This window comes from Neolamprologus brichardi, chromosome 14 (assembly GCF_056152115.1).
Source record: "Neolamprologus brichardi isolate AB-2024 chromosome 14, ASM5615211v1, whole genome shotgun sequence".
Classification (NCBI taxonomy): Eukaryota; Metazoa; Chordata; class Actinopteri; order Cichliformes; family Cichlidae; genus Neolamprologus; species Neolamprologus brichardi.
The window spans coordinates 9,763,551-9,781,634 of record NC_142117.1 but is presented as its reverse complement, the minus strand read 5'-3'; the positions used below and the strand labels follow the sequence as shown (position 1 = coordinate 9,781,634).

General features: G+C 41.0%; 3 protein-coding genes across 3 annotated transcripts; 2 read left to right on the top strand and 1 right to left on the bottom strand.

Annotated features, from left to right (window-relative positions):
* Positions 1–467: 467 nt before the first annotated feature.
* LOC148098799 (lysophosphatidic acid receptor 6-like) lies at positions 468–2,928 on the top strand. The gene is made up of 2 exons (XM_087851477.1): positions 468–605; positions 720–2,928. The coding sequence occupies exon 2, from the start codon at positions 1,024–1,026 to the stop codon at positions 1,864–1,866; it is 843 nt and encodes a 280-aa protein (XP_087707603.1). The 5' UTR covers positions 468–605; positions 720–1,023; the 3' UTR covers positions 1,867–2,928.
* A 3,766-nt stretch (positions 2,929–6,694) lies between these two features.
* LOC148098798 (lysophosphatidic acid receptor 6-like) lies at positions 6,695–7,646 on the top strand. Its single transcript, XM_087851476.1, has one exon. It carries the CDS (start codon positions 6,804–6,806, stop codon positions 7,644–7,646), a length of 843 nt encoding a protein of 280 aa, XP_087707602.1. The 5' UTR covers positions 6,695–6,803.
* A 3,334-nt stretch (positions 7,647–10,980) lies between these two features.
* Positions 10,981–16,493, bottom strand: itm2ca (integral membrane protein 2Ca). The gene is made up of 6 exons (XM_006801141.2): positions 16,220–16,493; positions 14,381–14,524; positions 13,977–14,165; positions 12,860–12,970; positions 12,213–12,363; positions 10,981–12,050 (listed from the first exon to the last, which is right to left on the bottom strand). Exons 1-6 carry the CDS (start codon positions 16,310–16,312, stop codon positions 11,959–11,961), a joined length of 780 nt encoding a protein of 259 aa, XP_006801204.1. The 5' UTR covers positions 16,313–16,493; the 3' UTR covers positions 10,981–11,958.
* Between the last annotated feature and the right edge of the window lie 1,591 nt (positions 16,494–18,084).

The window sequence follows — 18,084 nt, the reverse complement described above, 5'->3', positions numbered from 1 at the left end:
AAAATTATGATGACTGATAATGGAGATGAAGACAACAGACGATGAGGACAGGGAGGAACAGGGGTTTAAATGCACCAAGGAGACAGTCAGAGGGAACTTGGGACAACTGGAGACATTTAGGGATGCAGGGACTGACAGAGACAGGGAAGAAGTCTTATCGTGATGAGTAAAGTTTACCTTGCCTGAATAGGCAGCTCTCTGGGTGCTCAGCACCCCCAAAGCTCTGATCCTAGAATCGCCCCTGTATAGAAGTAAAGTTTATATTACAAAAAAACCCTCCCCCATATAAATAAACTCAGAGACATTAAAAGAACTAAACTCAAGACTAAATGTAACGGTCTTTTGCATTTGATGTTTGTTAAGCTGTATGTCTGGATTTTGTTCTTTGCGCCCTCTGGTGGTGAATTGCGTAGGGTACAGCTTGGCCTCCTCCCAGTCTCCTTTTTTGCTAGCGCACATGGTGTCTGCATGCTGCAGCTCACAGTTAGCTCCACACATGGAGAAAATATCGTTCAAAGAGTAGAAATAATTGAGAAAAAAGATGGAGGATAAGGCGATAAGGCCATAAAGGACTATTTAGCACCTCCTGGATGTCAGCTCATGAGGTTTGTGTGTTTTAAATGTTTTGTTTTCTGTAATTAAGGACTTTTGATTGATTGGCACTAAGTACAAGAGCGCATTTTAATGTGATGTTTTGTTTATTGTTTGTCTGTGAGCAGTTCTCACGGGTTGCCAAGAACAGAATAAACCCTGTTCTATAACTACATCGTACGTACGTCAGTCCTTGAGGATGCTACACTAAACCACTGAAAAGGAAAGAATCAAGAATCTAAAAATACACTCAATGCACAAATATAGAGGCAGAGCTTATGAGGTGAGATGAGCTTGAGTTTCCTGTAGTGTGACTAGTTACAGTCACAAACTAGTCACGCCTCTCTCACAAAGAAAAAGAACACAAAGAGGAACCTTTGCTGCTCGGCTTCAGTTCTTTAAAAAGGACATTCAGACATTTCTTTTCTCATCATGAACACATCAAACAGCACCACAGAAAAGGTTTATGCTGGGATCTTTGGCTGCATTATGGTGATAGGTCTGCCACTCAACGCAGTCTCACTGTGGATTCTTCTTCGCCGCCACAGCCTCAAATCACCCAACGCTGTCTTCATGGTGAACCTTGCACTCTCAGACCTGCTCGCCATCATCTCTTTGCCCATGAGGATCTACTATCATGCAACAGGCACCCCGCTGGGAATTATCACATGCCTCTTCAGCGTAATAATCTTTCGCAAAAACCTCCGCTCCAGCGCCTCCTTCATCACCTTCATAAGCGTGGACCGACTGCTGGCTGTGGTTTATCCTCTGAGGTCTCGCCATCTTCGGACCTCATCCAATGCCTGGAAAGGAGCAGCGCTCGTCTGGGGGTTTTTGCTGGTGGTAAATATCCCAGAGGGCATAGGATTTTTTAAACACTTACAGAACCACACAGAACACATTTGTTTTCAATCTCATTATTATAAAAGTGTAACACGATCAGCAATTATTTACCTTCAGATTGTGTTACTGGTCACAATGCTAGCAGTCAACATTGTGTGCACCGTTATGGTTTCCTGGGCTCTACACAAACATCTCAGTGACTCTGCAAAGGTCAGAAACAAGGTGAACGTAATGCTGATTTTTGCCATCAACTTGGTTATATTCTGCACATGTTTTCTGCCCATGCCACTACACGCAGTTACAAAAAGCAATACCAGTATAACTCCACTGGCATGTCTGACTGTTTTGAACTGCTGTCTGGATCCACTGATGTATTATTTTTCTTTTGACTCCTTCTGGAAGAAAAAAGAGGACGTGAGAAGGGAACTATAGATTAGTGGCCTGCTAGAGTTGTTATCAGATGTCCCATGACACATGCCTGTTTTTTTGTTTTTGTTTTTGTTTTTTTACAAAGTAGCCCCTTTGTGCACAAGATTCTTAAGTAGTTCAACCACATGCACAGTTTTCAGCAGTTAACCATCAATATTCATTTATTCAGTAACATTTGTGTAAACGCCAGAAAGTAAAAGAACAAAAGCCTTGGCTTGGCTTAGTGGTTTCATGTTTTATTTTTACTGCAACATGAAAACCTCAACCACAGGAAGACCAGTGGCTCATCTGCTTTACTAGAAACTGTGAAAAAAGTCACCTGCAACACTTTGAGTTTATGCAACTAAGATCTTCTTTTTGTCAAGTTTAGTTAATATCCTGATCAGTATCATGTAATTCGTTTGTCAGAATTAACAATCTGACATGAGAAGATGTATTCAGACGCACTGAAGTTTTTTTCTTAAAGCCTTCTCCTGAAGTATTTCTCATGCAGTTGAGAGAAACTGAAGAAAAATCACATAATTCATTAAATCTACTTTATATTTGTTCACTTCACAACTGAGGAAGCAGCTTGTCTAAATCAGTTAGAGACTTTTTTTAAAAAAAAAAAAAAGCTCCCGGAAGTCACCACTTGTTGAACTAAATACTGTCAGGAAATGAAACAAACCACCTTTTAACAAACAGATAAGAAAAATAGAAAAAAAATGTGTTTTTTAGTCTTTTTAGTCAGACTAGCTGCTTTGTTTTTGTGATAAGTTGTCTCCTTGTTGTACATTTTTCAGTTGCATGAAAGAGAGGTCAGTAATGTGGTATAAAAAGAGCATCTTAGAAAGGAAGAGTTTCATCAATCTATAAAAACTGCATCTCCAAAATGTGAAAAAAAAATCTGAGTAATATTCCTCAATGTGAAATTGTAAAGGCTTGAATATCTCATAATCTGCAATACATAACATCATCAAAGCCCAAAATCAATATTGGAGTCCAGTTTCATCCATGTGCAGTGAAATTGATTTCATTTAGTTCGGTTAAATCTCCAGTAGATCCGTTTCTATTGGTATAGTTAAACAAATGTTAGCTTGTGTATGTCACAGTAATGTTGGGCTAATATATGTCAAAGTGTATAAAGATTTTAAATAAAACAAATATTTGTTGTTTATACAGATGCTTTTTTGTTGTTTGTTTTCTTTTGTGTAACAGCAAAATGTACATTACTTAACTGTCCTGTAGCTGATGTGGTGTTTCCTGGAGGAAAAGATTGTAAAAGGATTTTTCTACAGTTAAGGTTGAAAATTCATAACAACTTCCAGAAATACCAGTAAAGTTCACCAATGTTTGACTGGTGTTTGCTATAGATTCGGCATTATGCAGTTTTCTGTGATGTCAGAGTTTTAAAAAATGGTGGCATGGAACAATTTAGATTTATATTTTAATTTTGTGCTGAATACATTTGCTGTTTAACTTGGTTAACATGTGACCATGCACACAGTGGCCAGTAGAAGAAGGTTTAACTCAGCTGACATAGCTGCAGATGAAGATGAAGATACATGGTACTGCACTGTGAGCACGGGGCCAACTAAAGTATGTTGGAAACTTGTGCCACCTTCACAAAGCCTTTTCCTGACAGTTTGATAACTAACATGCACAGGAATAGCCTGCTGGAGGTCATTCTGTGGGAGTCTGGCAGTGCTCGTCCTGCTCCACCTAGTAGAAATGAGCAGACACTGATCTTGCCCTTTAGGGTGAGGCCTTTCTATGGCCCTGTCCAACTCTCTTTGTGCAACCTCCCATCTCCTGGTATCTCCTCCATATACTCAAGACTGAGCTCGGAGACACAGCAAACCCTCTTGCATGGATGTGCCATCCTGGAGAAGCTGGACTACCTGTGCAACCAGAATTGGCTGTAAGCATCTGGGCTACCAGCAGTGACAAGGACAGTAGCTAAAAACCAAACAAAAGGAAAATCAGTCAAGAGGGATAAGTAGAGAAATGGTCTGTGGGCACTGTGGCTCTCCAGTGCACCTGTTGCCACTTTTTTTTATCATCACCATATGTGATGATAGCGCACAAGCGCCACATATTTAAATGTTTTCCAGAAAAAGACTCTAAACGAGGCACATTCACTGTGTCCGGTCTAATCATTTATCATCACGCTGCCACATTTAAGAAATTGTTTCCTGTTCTTCTGTTTAGTTTTAGCACAGGTTATCTACTGTAATAACATGTCTTTACCTGTTTATTCAAACGGATCATGTCTGTTCAAAACTTACAAACGTATTAAAGGTAACTGAAAACAAACCATCTTGCATCCATCATTGTAAATTCACATGAGCCTAGGCCTTGTAATGTTTCATACTTTTTATTTATTTCATGTAAAATTACGCTTTGTTTTTTTTTTTTCTTTGTTTTTCCCCCCCCTTTTTTTTAGACAGGTCAAATCTTAGTTTTACAGGTCCTTCTAAAATAATTAGCATATTGTGATCAAGTGCATTATTTTCTGTAATGTACTGATAAACATTAGACTTTCATATATTTTAGATTCATTACACACGATTGAAGTAGTTCAAGCCTTTTATTGTTTTAATATTGATGATTTTGGCATACAGCTCATGAAAACCCAAAATACCTATCTCAAAAAATGTGCATATTCCATCCGACCAATAAAAGAAAAGTGTTGTTAATACAAAAAAAAGTCAACCTTCAAATAATTATGTTCAGTTATGCACTCAATACTTGGTCGGGAATCCTTTTGCAGAAATGACTGTTTCAATGCGGCGTGGCATGGAGGCAATCAGCCTGTGGCACTGCTGAGGTGTTATGGAGGCCCAGGATGCTTCGATAGCGGCCTTAAGCTCATCCAGAGTGTTGGGTCTTGCTTCTCTCAACTTTCTGTTCACAATATCCCACAGATTCTCTATGGGGTTCAGGTCAGGAGAGTTGGCAGGCCAATTGAGCAGAGTAATACCATGGTCAGTAAACCATTACCAGTGGTTTTGGCACTGTGAGCAGGTGCCAGGTCGTGCTGAAAAATGAAATCTTCATCTCCATAAAGCTTTTCAGCAGATGGAAGCATGAAGTGCTCCAAAATCTCGTGATAGCTAGCTGCATTGACCCTGCCCTTGATAAAACGCAGTGGACCAACACCAGCAGCTGACATGGCACCCCAGACCATCACTGACTGTGGGTACTTGACACTGGACTTCAGGCATTTTGGCATTTCCCTCTCCCCAGTCTTCCTCCAGACTCTGGCACCTTGATTTCCGAATGACATGCAAAAGTTGCTTTCATCCGAAAAAAGTACTTTGGACCACTGAGCAACAGTCCAGTGCTGCTTCTCTGAAGCCCAGGTCAGGCGCTTCTGCCGCTGTTTCTGGTTCAAAAGTGGCTTGACCTGGGGAATGCGGCACCTGTAGCCCATTTCCTGCAGACGCCTGTACACGGTGGCTCTGGATGTTTCTACTCCAGACTCAGTCCACTGCTTCCGCAGGTCCCCCAAGGTCTGGAATCGGTCCTTCTCCACAATCTTCCTCAGGGTCCGGTCACCTCTTCTCGTTGTGCAGCGTTTTCTGCCGCACTTTTTCCTTCCCACAGACACTGAGGTGCCTTGATACAGCACTCTGGGAACAGCCTATTCGTTCAGAAATTTCTTTCTGTGTCTTACCCTCTTGCTTGAGGGTGTCAATGATGGCCTTCTGGACAGCAGTCAGGTCGGCAGTCTTACCCATGATTGCGGTTTTGAGTAATGAACCAGGCTGGGAGTTTTTAAAAGCCTCAGGAATCTTTTGCAGGTGTTTAGAGTTAATTCATTGATTCAGATGATTAGGTTAATAGCTCGTTTAGAGAACCTTTTCATGATATGCTAATTTTTTGAGATAGGAATTTTGGGTTTTCATGAGCTGTATGCCAAAATCATCAATATTAAAACAATAAAAGGCTTGAACTACTTCAGTTGTGTGTAATGAATCTAAAATATATGAAAGTCTAATGTTTATTAGTGCATTACAGGAAATAATGAACTTTATCACAATATGCTAATTTTTTGAGAAGGACCTGTATGTGTACAGCTGAACATTGACGAAAAATGTCTTATTTTAGTATAAGATGGGGAAAATCCCTAAATTTCACAATACTTAAAATAACAAAACTCTAAAAATTTAATTGACTATTATTTTTTATTTGTTTTATTTTCAATGTTCTTCAAAGTTTAAAAAAAAAAAAAAGTGAGGGAAGGAAATAAGGCAAGCTGACTGCAGATTAGTGAACTTCAGTTTGGAAGCCGTTCATGTGTGAACTTCATCATGGTCCTGCCTGCAGTGGAGTCACAGTGGTTACAATGGCCTAGATTAAAGACTCAAAAATAAAACTGTCATTTCCTCTATGTCTAAGCCATCATGATCTGAGGCTGCAGATTATGTGAGACCAATCAGTGAGGACCAGAATGAAGACGACACAGGAGAAATTGGTAAAAGAAAACAAGACGTTTATTTTGTATTTTGGCTGACACAAAAAACAAGACAAACCTAAATGCAACAGGGAACCTGAACTGGGAAAATACTTTATAGAAGTAAAGTTGATATTACAAAAAAAACCATCCCCCAAATAAATGAACTCAGAGACATTAAAAGAACTAAACGCAAGACTAAACCATACTGCAAAGGAAAGAATCAAGAATCTAAAAATAAACTCATTACAGTCAGAGCGTATTAAAAATGTGTATTAGAGGAATCATAATCAGAGATCCTATCTTCGAAGCACAAATGTAGAGGAAGCGCTTATGAAATCAGACTAGATGAGATGAGATGAGTTTGAGTTTCCTGTAGTGTGACTAGTTACAGTCACAAACTAGTCACGCCTCACTCACAAAGAAAAAGAACACAAAGAGGAACCTTTGCCGCTCGGCTTCAGTTCTTTAAAAAGGACATTCAGACATTTCTTTTCTCATCATGAACACATCAAACAGCACCACAGAAGAGGTTTATGCTGGGATCTTTGGCTGCATTATGGTGATAGGTCTGCCACTCAACGCAGTCTCACTGTGGATTCTTCTTCGCCGCCACAGCCTCAAATCACCCAACGCTGTCTTCATGGTGAATCTGGCACTCTCAGACCTGCTCGCCATCATCTCTTTGCCCATGAGGATCTACTATCATGCAACAGGCACCCCGCTGGGAATTATCACATGCCTCTTCAGCGTAATAATCTTTCGCAATAACCTCCGCTCCAGCGCCTCCTTCATCACCTTCATATGCGTGGACCGACTGCTGGCTGTGGTTTATCCTCTGAGGTCTCGCCATCTTCGGACCTCGTCCAATGCCTGGAAAGGAGCAGCGCTCGTCTGGGGGTTTTTGCTGGTGGTAAATATCCCAGAGGCCAAAGGATTTTTAGAACACTTACAGAACCACACAGAACACATTTGTTTTGAACTTCATGAATATAGAAGTGTAACACGATCAGCAATTATTTACCTTCAGATTGTGTTACTGGTCACAATGCTAGCAGTCAACATTGTGTGCACCGTTATGGTTTCCTGGGCTCTACACAAACATCTCAGTGACTCTGCAAAGGTCAGAAACAAGGTGAACGTAATGCTGATTTTTGCCATCAACTTGGTTATATTCTGCACATGTTTTCTGCCCATGCCACTACACATACTTACAAAAAGCAAAACCAGTATAACTCCACTGGCATGTCTGATTGTTTTGAGCTGCTGTCTGGATCCACTGATGTATTATTTTTCTTTTGACTCCTTCTGGAAGAAAAAAGAGGACGTGGGAAGAGAACTATAGATTAGTGACCTGCTAGAGTTGTTATCAGATGTCCCATGATACATGCCTGTTTTTTTGTGTGTGTGTGTGTGTGTGTGGTTTTTTTTACAAAGTAGCCCGTTTGTGCACAAGATTCTTAAGTAGTTCAACCACATGCACAGTTTTCAGCAGTTAACCAACAATACTCATTTCTTCAGTAATATTTGTGTCAAGCCCAGAAAGTGAAAGAGTGAAAGAGGCTTGGCTTAGTGGTTTCATGTTCTATTTTCACTGCAACATGAAAGCCTCAACCACAGATCGGTGGCTGACTTACTAGAAACTGTGAAAAAAGTCACGTGCAACACTTTTTTGTGTTTGCAAAACTGCATCCTTACTTATCTTCAGTTTACATTCAGTCAATATCCTGATCAGTATCATGTAATAAGTTTGTCAGATTTAACACTCTGACATGAGAAGATGTCCCCTCCCCCCAGAAAAAACAGAGTCTTCAGGAAGTCACCATGTGTGGAACTACATACTGTCAGGGACATGAAACAAACAACCTTTTCTCATACCATCGTTGTTTTGGCTGGGTGTGTGTATGCATGTAAAGTACCACATGAATGAATAATGTTGAGGATAGATTAAGAATAATTAAGCATTCAACAGAAAAGCTGGTTTAAAATTGACTAATCACAATATTTTGTAAATATTTTTTTTAATTTTTTTTAACATTACATACAGCACTGTTTAAGCCCATCTCTTCTGTATATTTTAAGTCCTTTCATAAGACTCAGGCCTTTGTTTTATTTGCGAGTGCCTCACTAGTGGAGCCAACGGCTCAAGGCCTAATTAAGTCCCACCAGATGGAAGGGTGTTGGTGTAAGCCTACAACAGACTGTAAGACGACTGATTATCTCATCTGCAGATTTAAAATTATCCAAAGGTTATCACTGAAAATGCTATTAGACACTGAAGATTGGTTAAATTTCCCAGACTGGCCATCACATTTTACTGTTGTTAATGTTCACTATGTTCACTATTGTACAAGTTGATTGTGTCAAATTCAATATAGTCATCATTTGCCAAGACCTAGTGATCATAATTGACTACAACTGGTAGTTTCTACTTGCCAGGATATAAGGACCAAGTTATCTGGATGTGTCACCACTTTGCCAAGTCTTGGAAGAAGGCCCAAACCGTTACATGCTGCTGAGATGAAATTGGTTTCGATGTTGAGGAACAACCCAGAAACCACAAAAGTTCAACTGTGGCATGAACAGGAAAGTGCTGTAATACTAGGGCCGATGTCCAGTGAGTTTTACTTCATGGTGAACTGAGAAGGTTTCAGAAAAAAGCCCCTGCTACAAAATCAACACTTTCAAGCTGAAATTTACACCTGTCCACACAAACAGGACAAATGACTTCTGGAGTTTTACCATCCAAAGAAAAAATGATTGAGCTATTTGGCCACAATGGCAAGAGTTATGCTTGTTTAGGTATGTTTAAACCTGAGGCTTTCAAACCTAAGAAAACTGTATCAGACATCAAGCATGGTGGTGGGAGCAGTTTTGTTGTGCATGGAGTAATGAAGGACAAATACCAATAGTGTCATTGTCCTGTGTCTTTGACCCAGTTTGTGAGTTTATGATGGTTTTGTGAATCTTTCTTTTGGATTTAACAGACTTTTTCATCTTCTTGTCCTGTATTAGTTAGTCTGTAGTTTTGTATTTCCTAGTGCATCTGTGTTTAATATTTCTATTTTTTATTTTTTTGTTTTTGCCTGCTCTCATGTCTGTTCTGTCTTCAGCATCTCCTGCTGCTGTCTGTTCTGTGTTTTGTCTCTCCAGTCTGTCGTGTGTTTCCATGTTTATCCCCGTCCTAATGTCAAGCTTTTGTGTCCTTGTCTCAGTATCTCGTCTCTTGTTTTTTGTTGTGTGTTTTCAAGTCTGCCGGTTCTGAGTTTCCAAGTTTAGCTTTTTACCTGATTTCTTGTATTTTTTTATACCATTTTTGAAACTTTTAAGTCACAGCATTAAAGTTGCTTTTTTTTTCATATCCTCGACTCAGAGTCCTGCATGTGGGTCCTAGTCTGCCTGCCACACAGCCGTGAATGACATTCAAATTCTTCAGCTTCACCTCAAATCAACACCTAGCTGTTTGAAACTTGGACACAGTTGGGTGTTCCAGTTGGACAATGATCTCAAAGACACATTAAAACTGGTTAATCGATAAAGCAGTCTATCATTAAGGTTCTGGAATTACCAGCACTATAGAACATTTGTGGACTATGCTTAAAATGAACTCTATCAATCTGCTAGAATTACAATAGAAGCTTTTTCATGGCTACCAAAAGCATCTTGCCAAAGCGCAAGATGCTTGCTAAGGACATTAATAGAGCCTGTATGAGCGTTTACGTATAGCTTTGACCCTGTGTGGATTGGAGAAATTCCCCCCAAAAAGTCAAATGTCTGCAGTCAGTTCTTGAGGCTTTTTTAAAGTCATTAAAGACAGAATTCATTAAAGGTTATCTGATGACATGATGGCATCAGATAACAATGTACAAGCTCTACTTCCAATATAAACAGAAAAGAGAATCCTGAGACCAAAAGCAGTGGTTGAATCACAGTGGCTATATCCATGTTTTATCCCGTCTGTGTAATACAGTCATCATTTCTTCTAATATTACCCTACATTAAGTTCAAATCACTGACAAAGACTGGAAGATGTAAAAAGCAACTATAAGGCGCATATGTCAAATACAAATAGCAGTTAAGTGCGATTTCATTATGCAAAACAAATATCCAACACATCAAAGTCACCTCTTCTACTTTAAGAGATTTCTTTAAAAAAAAAAAAAAAAAAAAAAAAAAAATCTAGGGAGATTTTATGTTTTTGATTAATGGTGACTGGAAATGTAGTTGCTGGCAGAGCTGCAGGTTCACACGAGGATTTTACTATGGAAATGTTTAAATCGGTACAGAATACAAAATAGAAACCGTAAAATGAAAAATACTGGCAGCAGCCAGCGTCAACCCTCAGCCTCCTACTGGATGCTCCCATTGTATCGAATTCAAAATCCTTTGTCAGCTGTTTCTCCAGTTATTGCATTCACAGAATTTTCAAAAAACTTGATCTCTGACTTCCAACTTCGAAGTCTAGGTCACTGAGATTAAAACTTGTCGAAGATACACCTATGCTGAAACTCCTGCATCGCTTCTTTCTTGAGTCATCGTATTCACAAATTTGGGGGTCCACATTGCTTGCCCACCCACCCGTATGGTGACAACAAAACCCCATTAGCCTTTTTACATTGATAAGATACTGACTGAAGCCTAGTAACGTTTGAAATAAAGTAACATATGCCTCAACTCAGTCATTTTTTACTACTTTATTCACAGACAGATTTCATTGGCAGACAAAATATACAGATCACAGTTGGTTTTGTTCATCTAACATATAATACGCTCCCTTTCACTTGTTTTGACTTTAGTCCAGTCTCTGACTCTGGACTAAGGCTTTAAATGTGGTTTTACAAAACATTCTAAGAGTGCTGTTTCTCTTATACATAAACACATGCAAGGGAAAACAAAGGTTAGTCTAAAACGATTCAGAAAAGTAGTGGGGACGAGGGGAAAAAAAAAAAAAAGAAGAAGAAGAAAAGGTGTGACAAATTAGAGGTCAAAAAGAAATATGGGTCCATGTGTTTCAGGGGCGGAATATTATTCCCAAAGAAGAAAAATAGTACGTGTAATGCCCGATGCAGCTTGGTCTAAAGTCTACTGTGTGATAGTGCTTTTTAACAGGATGAAGGCAGAAGCGAGGAAGCAACAGGCTAGCAAAAGGCTAAAGATGCAAGCAAGCTACTAGTCATCAACAGTTACATTACACTGAACATGAGAAAATATAAATAAATGAATCCATGTTTGCTCAGGAAGGCAATACCTCATGCTTTGTGTAGATAACTAAGGAAAACAACGTAACCTCAAGGGGAGCACAACAAAACAACATGGGGAGAAAGTTGTCTCCTCCGGCAACGGTAACCATCATACAAATCCCCAAAGAGGAAGAGGAGATGTCTTGAAATCATTATTATTGGCTTAAGGCCTTTGCTACATGGAAAATCCTGTGACATAACCAGCAGCTTAGTATTGCATCACACTTTAGGGTAAATATTACCTAATTTGAAACAGAATAAAAAGGGGAGGTACTGAAATAAAATTAAAAACAAAACAAAAACAAGTAAAGTGCAACTCAGACATGATCAGATCCACAGGAGGGTGCTACAGTGGCTGGAGACATGACTGGTGATGTGCCTTTGTGTGGGCGGGAATCTCACAGACGACAGTCACGTTTACGCTTCATCGCAGATAACCGTCTCCACCACAAATGTATTCTCAAAGTGGCGGATGTGGTGGCAGTCCTTCGTGTCACGCTTGTTGATGCCTATGAGGGAAAATGGGGCGAGACACAGAGAGGCGATCAGCCGAGTCGCTGAACTTCAGATACCATCACAGCTTAAACAATAAACCTCTTAATCCCCCAAAAGAAAACAAAAACACAGGCATGTATCAGCTCTTTTTAACGGCCCCATTAACCCCAACGTACGCCTGCGGGTGACGCGGCGGTTCAGGCGGTACGTGTCCTTCCCGTTGCACAGGCGATAGATGAAAGGTCCCAGCTGACGCATGTTGTGCACTTTGCCGGTCACTACCATCTCTTCATGGATGATGTAGGTCTGAGGCAAGTATGTACCCTTCTGCAAGAGACACAGTAACAAGCTCGGTGGGAACACAAAGGGGCTGATGATGCTGCAATACTAATTCTTGAGGGGACTGACATCTGTGGAAATTTTCCAGAGTGACTTTTAATGCTGGCAAATTGTAGCAGAGGAATATTTCCAGTTGAACAACACCAAACTGGTGCTAATACACCAAAATGGTGTATTAACTCAAATTAATTTTAACTTTGCCAAAAGTATCAATTCCTTCAAACAGCAAAGTAGGTTAAAAAAAAAATTGTTTAAATTAAAAAGCTTGGGAAGCTGTGACAGACTTACTAAGCCATGCTAGTTGTTAGTGTGTCCACATAAGCAGTGTATCAATACATCACAGAGTACATCAACAATATTACAAATAAAGGAAGAAAAAAAGTGGGGTGGTTTTCTTCTTATTAATTTCTTACACTGCTAAATATGTTAGCTTCCAGCATTTGGTAACAGCCGGAGATGTCGCCCAAGATTGCGGCTGTGTTACCTTGACATTGATAAGCAGCTCCCAGAGGTTGCGCGGAGGCATCACAATGGTGGTGTTGAGCTCGATAACGTAGCACTTGTCCAGAGCAATGTCATGGTATGCAGTCAGTCCCTGGAAACAACAACAAAGCAATCTAATTATGGCCAGTTCTCCATTACTGTAGAGTCTTTACCGTACAATGTAAAGCACCTTTAGCCGACTAGAATTTCATTTGGTGCTTTACAAATAAAATTAAACTCTCATTCTCATTTAAAAACAAAAGCAGGTCAGTATTTCACTGACTGAACTTTGATATTTAAAGTAAGTCAGTAATGTTAGCTTTGTGTATTTTGCAACTTTTGTGGTTGAAAGATAAAGCCAACGTGGAATCGGTGATGACCGCAGTTCCTCAAATGGCCACTTGTTTACAAAACACAGTTTTGTAATTCGCCTGTTAAAAATTGTAAAAAGCCTTAAATATGAATGATTATCAGGCTCACTGTATAAGTGCATGGGGCTGAAATTCCAGCATTTATTTACTTATTTTCTCAGCACCAAGTAGCAGGTGTCTGTGTCTGCAGTGCAATAAGCCCATGTAGTCTATGGATGCACTTTGCTAACAAAGCTAGTTAGCATTAGACGACAGCTTTGCACTTTTTTGCCAAATGAGCAATGAGTATACAGTATAGTTAGAGTCCACTTTCTGCTAGCTGTATGCTTCTTTCCTATGCTCTGCACTCACTCCTGTGATGCAGCCGAATGAGCAATGAAATCTGCCTCATGTTCATATTTTTCCATTCTTGTCACCTGACAAAGACAACGAATATGAAGTCTTGTTTTTAAAGCAGCCTATGAGCTGTGTGGAAAAACTCTAGCTGTTCTATACTCCTGGACTGCAGATTTTCATGAACTCAGACAAACTCCATGTTCACATTTACTAGAAGAAAAAAAAAAAAGATGTTATCATACTGAAAAAAATGTTACAACCCACATTTCGGCTCAGATCTGCATCTATATGTGTTGTATTTGAGACTGAAACTTGAAATACACATTCTGGAGACATGTGAGTGTGGCGTTAATGTGTCTTTAAGGGGTAGAATATCAGAACTATATGTAACATGTGTATATTTGTCCTCACTCTGTGGAAATCATGGATTATATCAGCAGGGTCACTTCCTCCAAAGTGAGGCACGGGCACAGTGATCTTCTCGTAGTTGTCGGCCAGGTAGATGCCGACATTCTCCTCCAACTCCTGACGGCCACGCAGCGGAGCGTACACAGAGTCTTCATACAGCACCCTGCAGTGGAACAAGTTCTCCTCTGGGATCTACACACATGCACACAGATCAGCTTTTAATGCAACACAGCAGCCAAGAAACACGACTGCAGCAACATTATCCGTCTCAGATGGCAGTGATTACAATTATTTATTGTTTTTAAAAAGAAGGACATTATCCCCCCCATTTTTTTTAGTGTAGTGTTTCATTGCAAGGCCAACAAGGGCACACATATGGCACACTGTAGAGCATAATCGGGTCTTACATGAGGTATGAAGTAGTAGCGGTAGACAAAGATGGAGGCTAAAACCAGACCAGCCATGAAGACCACCAGACCAAACGTCAGGCAGCACAGGCCATTGAGAGGAGACTTCTTGGGCCGGAGGGGTAGGACCAGCTCCTCCTCATCCTGGAGGACACCACAAATGCACACATTAAAACTTCGAGAAGTGCACAGAGCAGCATTTCTAGCCGATTCATTCAATCGTGTGACGGGTGGCTGAAAAGAAATCTGAATTTAACTAACTGCAGGAATTAGCAGCACGAAGCTCGGCCAGGAGGAAAGGCTGACAGAGACGGCGGGTAATGAAAACTTGACTTAGATAGTGAGTAATCTTCCCAGACGCCTCCAGTCTCGCAGCCCATCTGCTGATGCCACGCGCCCAGCCAGTGTTTGGAGGGTGGCACTACACACTGTTAGTCATTATTGTTGTAAAAGGAAGCGCACACACACAGCGAGCGGCTACTATCTGAGAACTGGCTCAGCGAATTACTGTAGATGTGCTGCAGAGTAACTACAGCAGGAGAAATTATCTTGTGAAAAGCAGACTGTAAGGAAACAAAGGGCTGCTATTCTTAGCTGGAGCTATGAAGGGGAAAAAATAACAACTGTGTGCATGTGAAAAAAGACTCTTTGAGGATACCTCAAAGAAAAATGATGGCAACTGTGTTTGCGTGTGTTTCTATTATTATTATTTTTTAAAAGGGAGATGACTTCAAAATGCTTGAAAGCTTTCACCAACCACCCCCCTCACCCCAACAACATTGCGTGGTATGGCCCGAGTGCCTAATTTCAGGACACTGCTTTTGCTATTTGAGCTGAATTTGATTCTTCAAGCCTTTGTTCTTTGGAGGGAGCATTTGGAGGGTTCACGAGGACAAGGAGACAGCAGTGTATGTGTGAAGGCAGACTTTTGCAAGTTCTTTGTGTTCCTCCGTCCCACTGAGATGGGATCGTGGCAGCAGCTGAGTGCGTGTCACACCATGAGGCCTTGTCTGTCTGTCTGTCTCCTGTTCAGTACATTTGCAGGAGCGCAAGTCACTCAGGGGCCGCAGCTCTGCACTCCTGCGATATTCACTTCCTATGCAATGCCAGACGCCTCCTCTGTATTCTGTCGGTGTTTGTCGTCTCTGCTGCTCAGCCATGTATTTTTTAATAAGAGCGATGCAGGGGGATTCCGCAGCACAGCAAACTTCAGGACTCTGCAGCTCTGCCTCCCTTTAGAGCTGTGACAAATAATCCTGCATGCGCTGCAAGCCTCGGCAACCCATCTGCCATTTTGTCATCCCAAAGCTCTGCATTTCTTGCATTCAACCCCCCCCCCCCTTTTTTTTTTTTTTTACCCCCCCTACCCTTTTTTGAAAGCATGGGGGTTTTGTTTTCGTTGAATACATCAGCACTGCAGGGGAAATCGACAGATAAACCAAGTACAAAGCCTTTAAATTGGTACATTGTGGCTTTTTTGGGGGGGGGGGGGGTAATCCCCCCGAAGCAGCCCTGATTAAAGAGCAAGCATTTTTGCACATTGGAATAACTTGCATCAAACGTGCACAAAGCGCGCTGGCGCACAGGAAAGCATCACAGCAATGACATGCTTTTGTTCCCAACCAAATGTCGATAGATGCTGTCAAAAAAAGGGAAAAATAATCCCCCTGCTGCTGCTCATGACCGAGCAGGTGCAGGCTGCCCTGCGGACCAAGCAGGCAGGTGAGCCTGCTAGACACACAGCAGGCATCGCGTTACATAAAGACCATCTCCACACAAGAGTCGATATCATGCTCGATTATAATGGGTTAAATGTGAACAGGCGACTCTTTTGCTCACCATCGGATGAGGAATGAGGATCTCGGTCTTGTCGCCATCGCTCTCTTTTTCCACTTTCTGTCCCGAGACAGCCTGGAAACTGATCTTCACCATGGCTCCGGGGTAGTGGGGCGGTCACTGCTCGCCTGTCTATCCGCTGCAGGTGACTTCACTCTCGGGCTGTGTTGACGATAGCTGGCCACCTTTCTCAGACAGATCCCTTACTCTCGCTAACGGGCCGCCCTCTTCTCTGCTGTCACCACCGGGGTGCCTCTCTGTTTTTGTCTCTACCCACCGGAAGTGTGCTTTTTTTAATCGCCCTTTAAAGGACCAATCTGTCGCTTTACTGAGGAACAGCTTTATTAACGACACAAAACAGTTTCCACATAAAACTAAGGCTGTAGCTATAATGATATTTTATAATAATATATGCTGATATATTCAAACTTACCTACCCCTCAGCTTAAATGGTGCTCAATGTAAATTTCTGCTTAAAATTATTAAAATCTTTTAAAATTAACTAAACCTATCAACAGAATACGAAGAAACGGCTAAAGTCTGTGTGCAAAATATCCATCTATCCATAATTAATCTAACCCCACATGTCTTTAGACTGCGGGAGCAAGCCAGAGTACCCAGCGATAACCCACGCAGACACGGGGAGAACATGCAAACTCCACATAGAAAGGCCAGATGGTGGATTCAAAACCACGACCTTCTTTCTGTGAGGCAGAGTGGTAACCGTGCTACGTGTAAAATGTCTATGTATGCACTTTAAAGAAGTATGGAGTGGCCGCTGTACTACCACTTTGTACCACAAGATGATGTAGTGAGTAATTATTAGCCTTTTCTCACACTTCTGACCCTGATCTGGTTGTCTTCATCAGTGACTGTATGAAACGGTCATCGGTCTGCATTCACTCACAGCTTAATGTGTTCATTTCTCAGCGTCTCAAACTTTTTCTCAGACTGGCTCTGATTTCATGCACATACAAGATCTTGAAGAGCACTTTATGGTTTGACACTTAACTTTTGATACTTAAGTAGTGATAGGTCAGTTTTCCAACAACAGCATTTCTGCACTGGAATATTGCTACATGGTGTGGTATAGGTCCTGCCTTAATATAGCGAGAAACTAGGGTTCTGTTTCTTCAGGAATAGTTCTCCAGGCTCCTTGAAGGACATTCAAAGCGCTTCTTTGCATGTTTCGGCCTTTTGGTCTGTTCTCTGTTAAGATGACCCCACACTGCTTTCGTAATGTTGAGGTCCGGGTTCTAGGGACACCAATCCATGACTTGTAGAAAAACACACAGTGGAACACTATCTAGATATGGGTTTTCTGCACTGAGATGCTTTCTAGATGATCTTTCACAGTGGATCAAAATCTGACAGTTGTGTGTTCGTAATTCCATCAATTTTGGTAAAATCACAAACCATGACAGACCCTCCACTGTGTTTTACAGACGACACTACATTCACTGTTCTACCTCTCGCATGAAGTCCTCCATAAACATGGATTCAGACACCGTTTATCTGTTGTAGCGTTAAGGCCTGAAACTTCTTTCATCCTCCACTTTTCTAGCTTCCTTATTTAAGGACACCCTTCACACCATGCTGGGATATTATACGTTTTGAGCTAACAGCTCCTTAGGAATCACCTTGGCGTTTCAGAAATACTATTTTGTGTCCGTCACCATTTTATCTTTGGCAGTTTCCATAGGTTCAACTAAAGAATGGTAACAAAGTTCCTAAAGATTCAATTACAAATTTTGCTTTTTGTAAGTTGTCTGTTCTGCGTAGACTGAGCGATTCCCTTCTTTACGTTAGAATGATTCATCGGTCAGTGTTAATGGTCAGGTACAAGGACTGGACTGAAAATGAGTGGA

What these genes read in the sequence shown, in the direction of transcription:
- LOC148098799 (XM_087851477.1), top strand. Translation starts at nt 1,024, where the DNA reads ATGAACACATCAAACAGCACCACAGAAAAGGTTTATGCTGGGATCTTT.
- LOC148098798 (XM_087851476.1), top strand. Translation starts at nt 6,804, where the DNA reads ATGAACACATCAAACAGCACCACAGAAGAGGTTTATGCTGGGATCTTT.
- itm2ca (XM_006801141.2), bottom strand. Translation starts at nt 16,312, where the DNA reads ATGGTGAAGATCAGTTTCCAGGCTGTCTCGGGACAGAAAGTGGAAAAA. An exon ending in TAATCCATGATTTCCACAGA is followed by an intron (nt 12,971 to 13,976) that starts GTGAGGACAAAT and finishes TGTTGTTTCCAG; the next exon opens with GGACTGACTGCATACCATGA. An exon ending in CCGCCGCGTCACCCGCAGGC is followed by an intron (nt 12,051 to 12,212) that starts GTACGTTGGGGT and finishes TTTCCCTCATAG; the next exon opens with GCATCAACAAGCGTGACACG.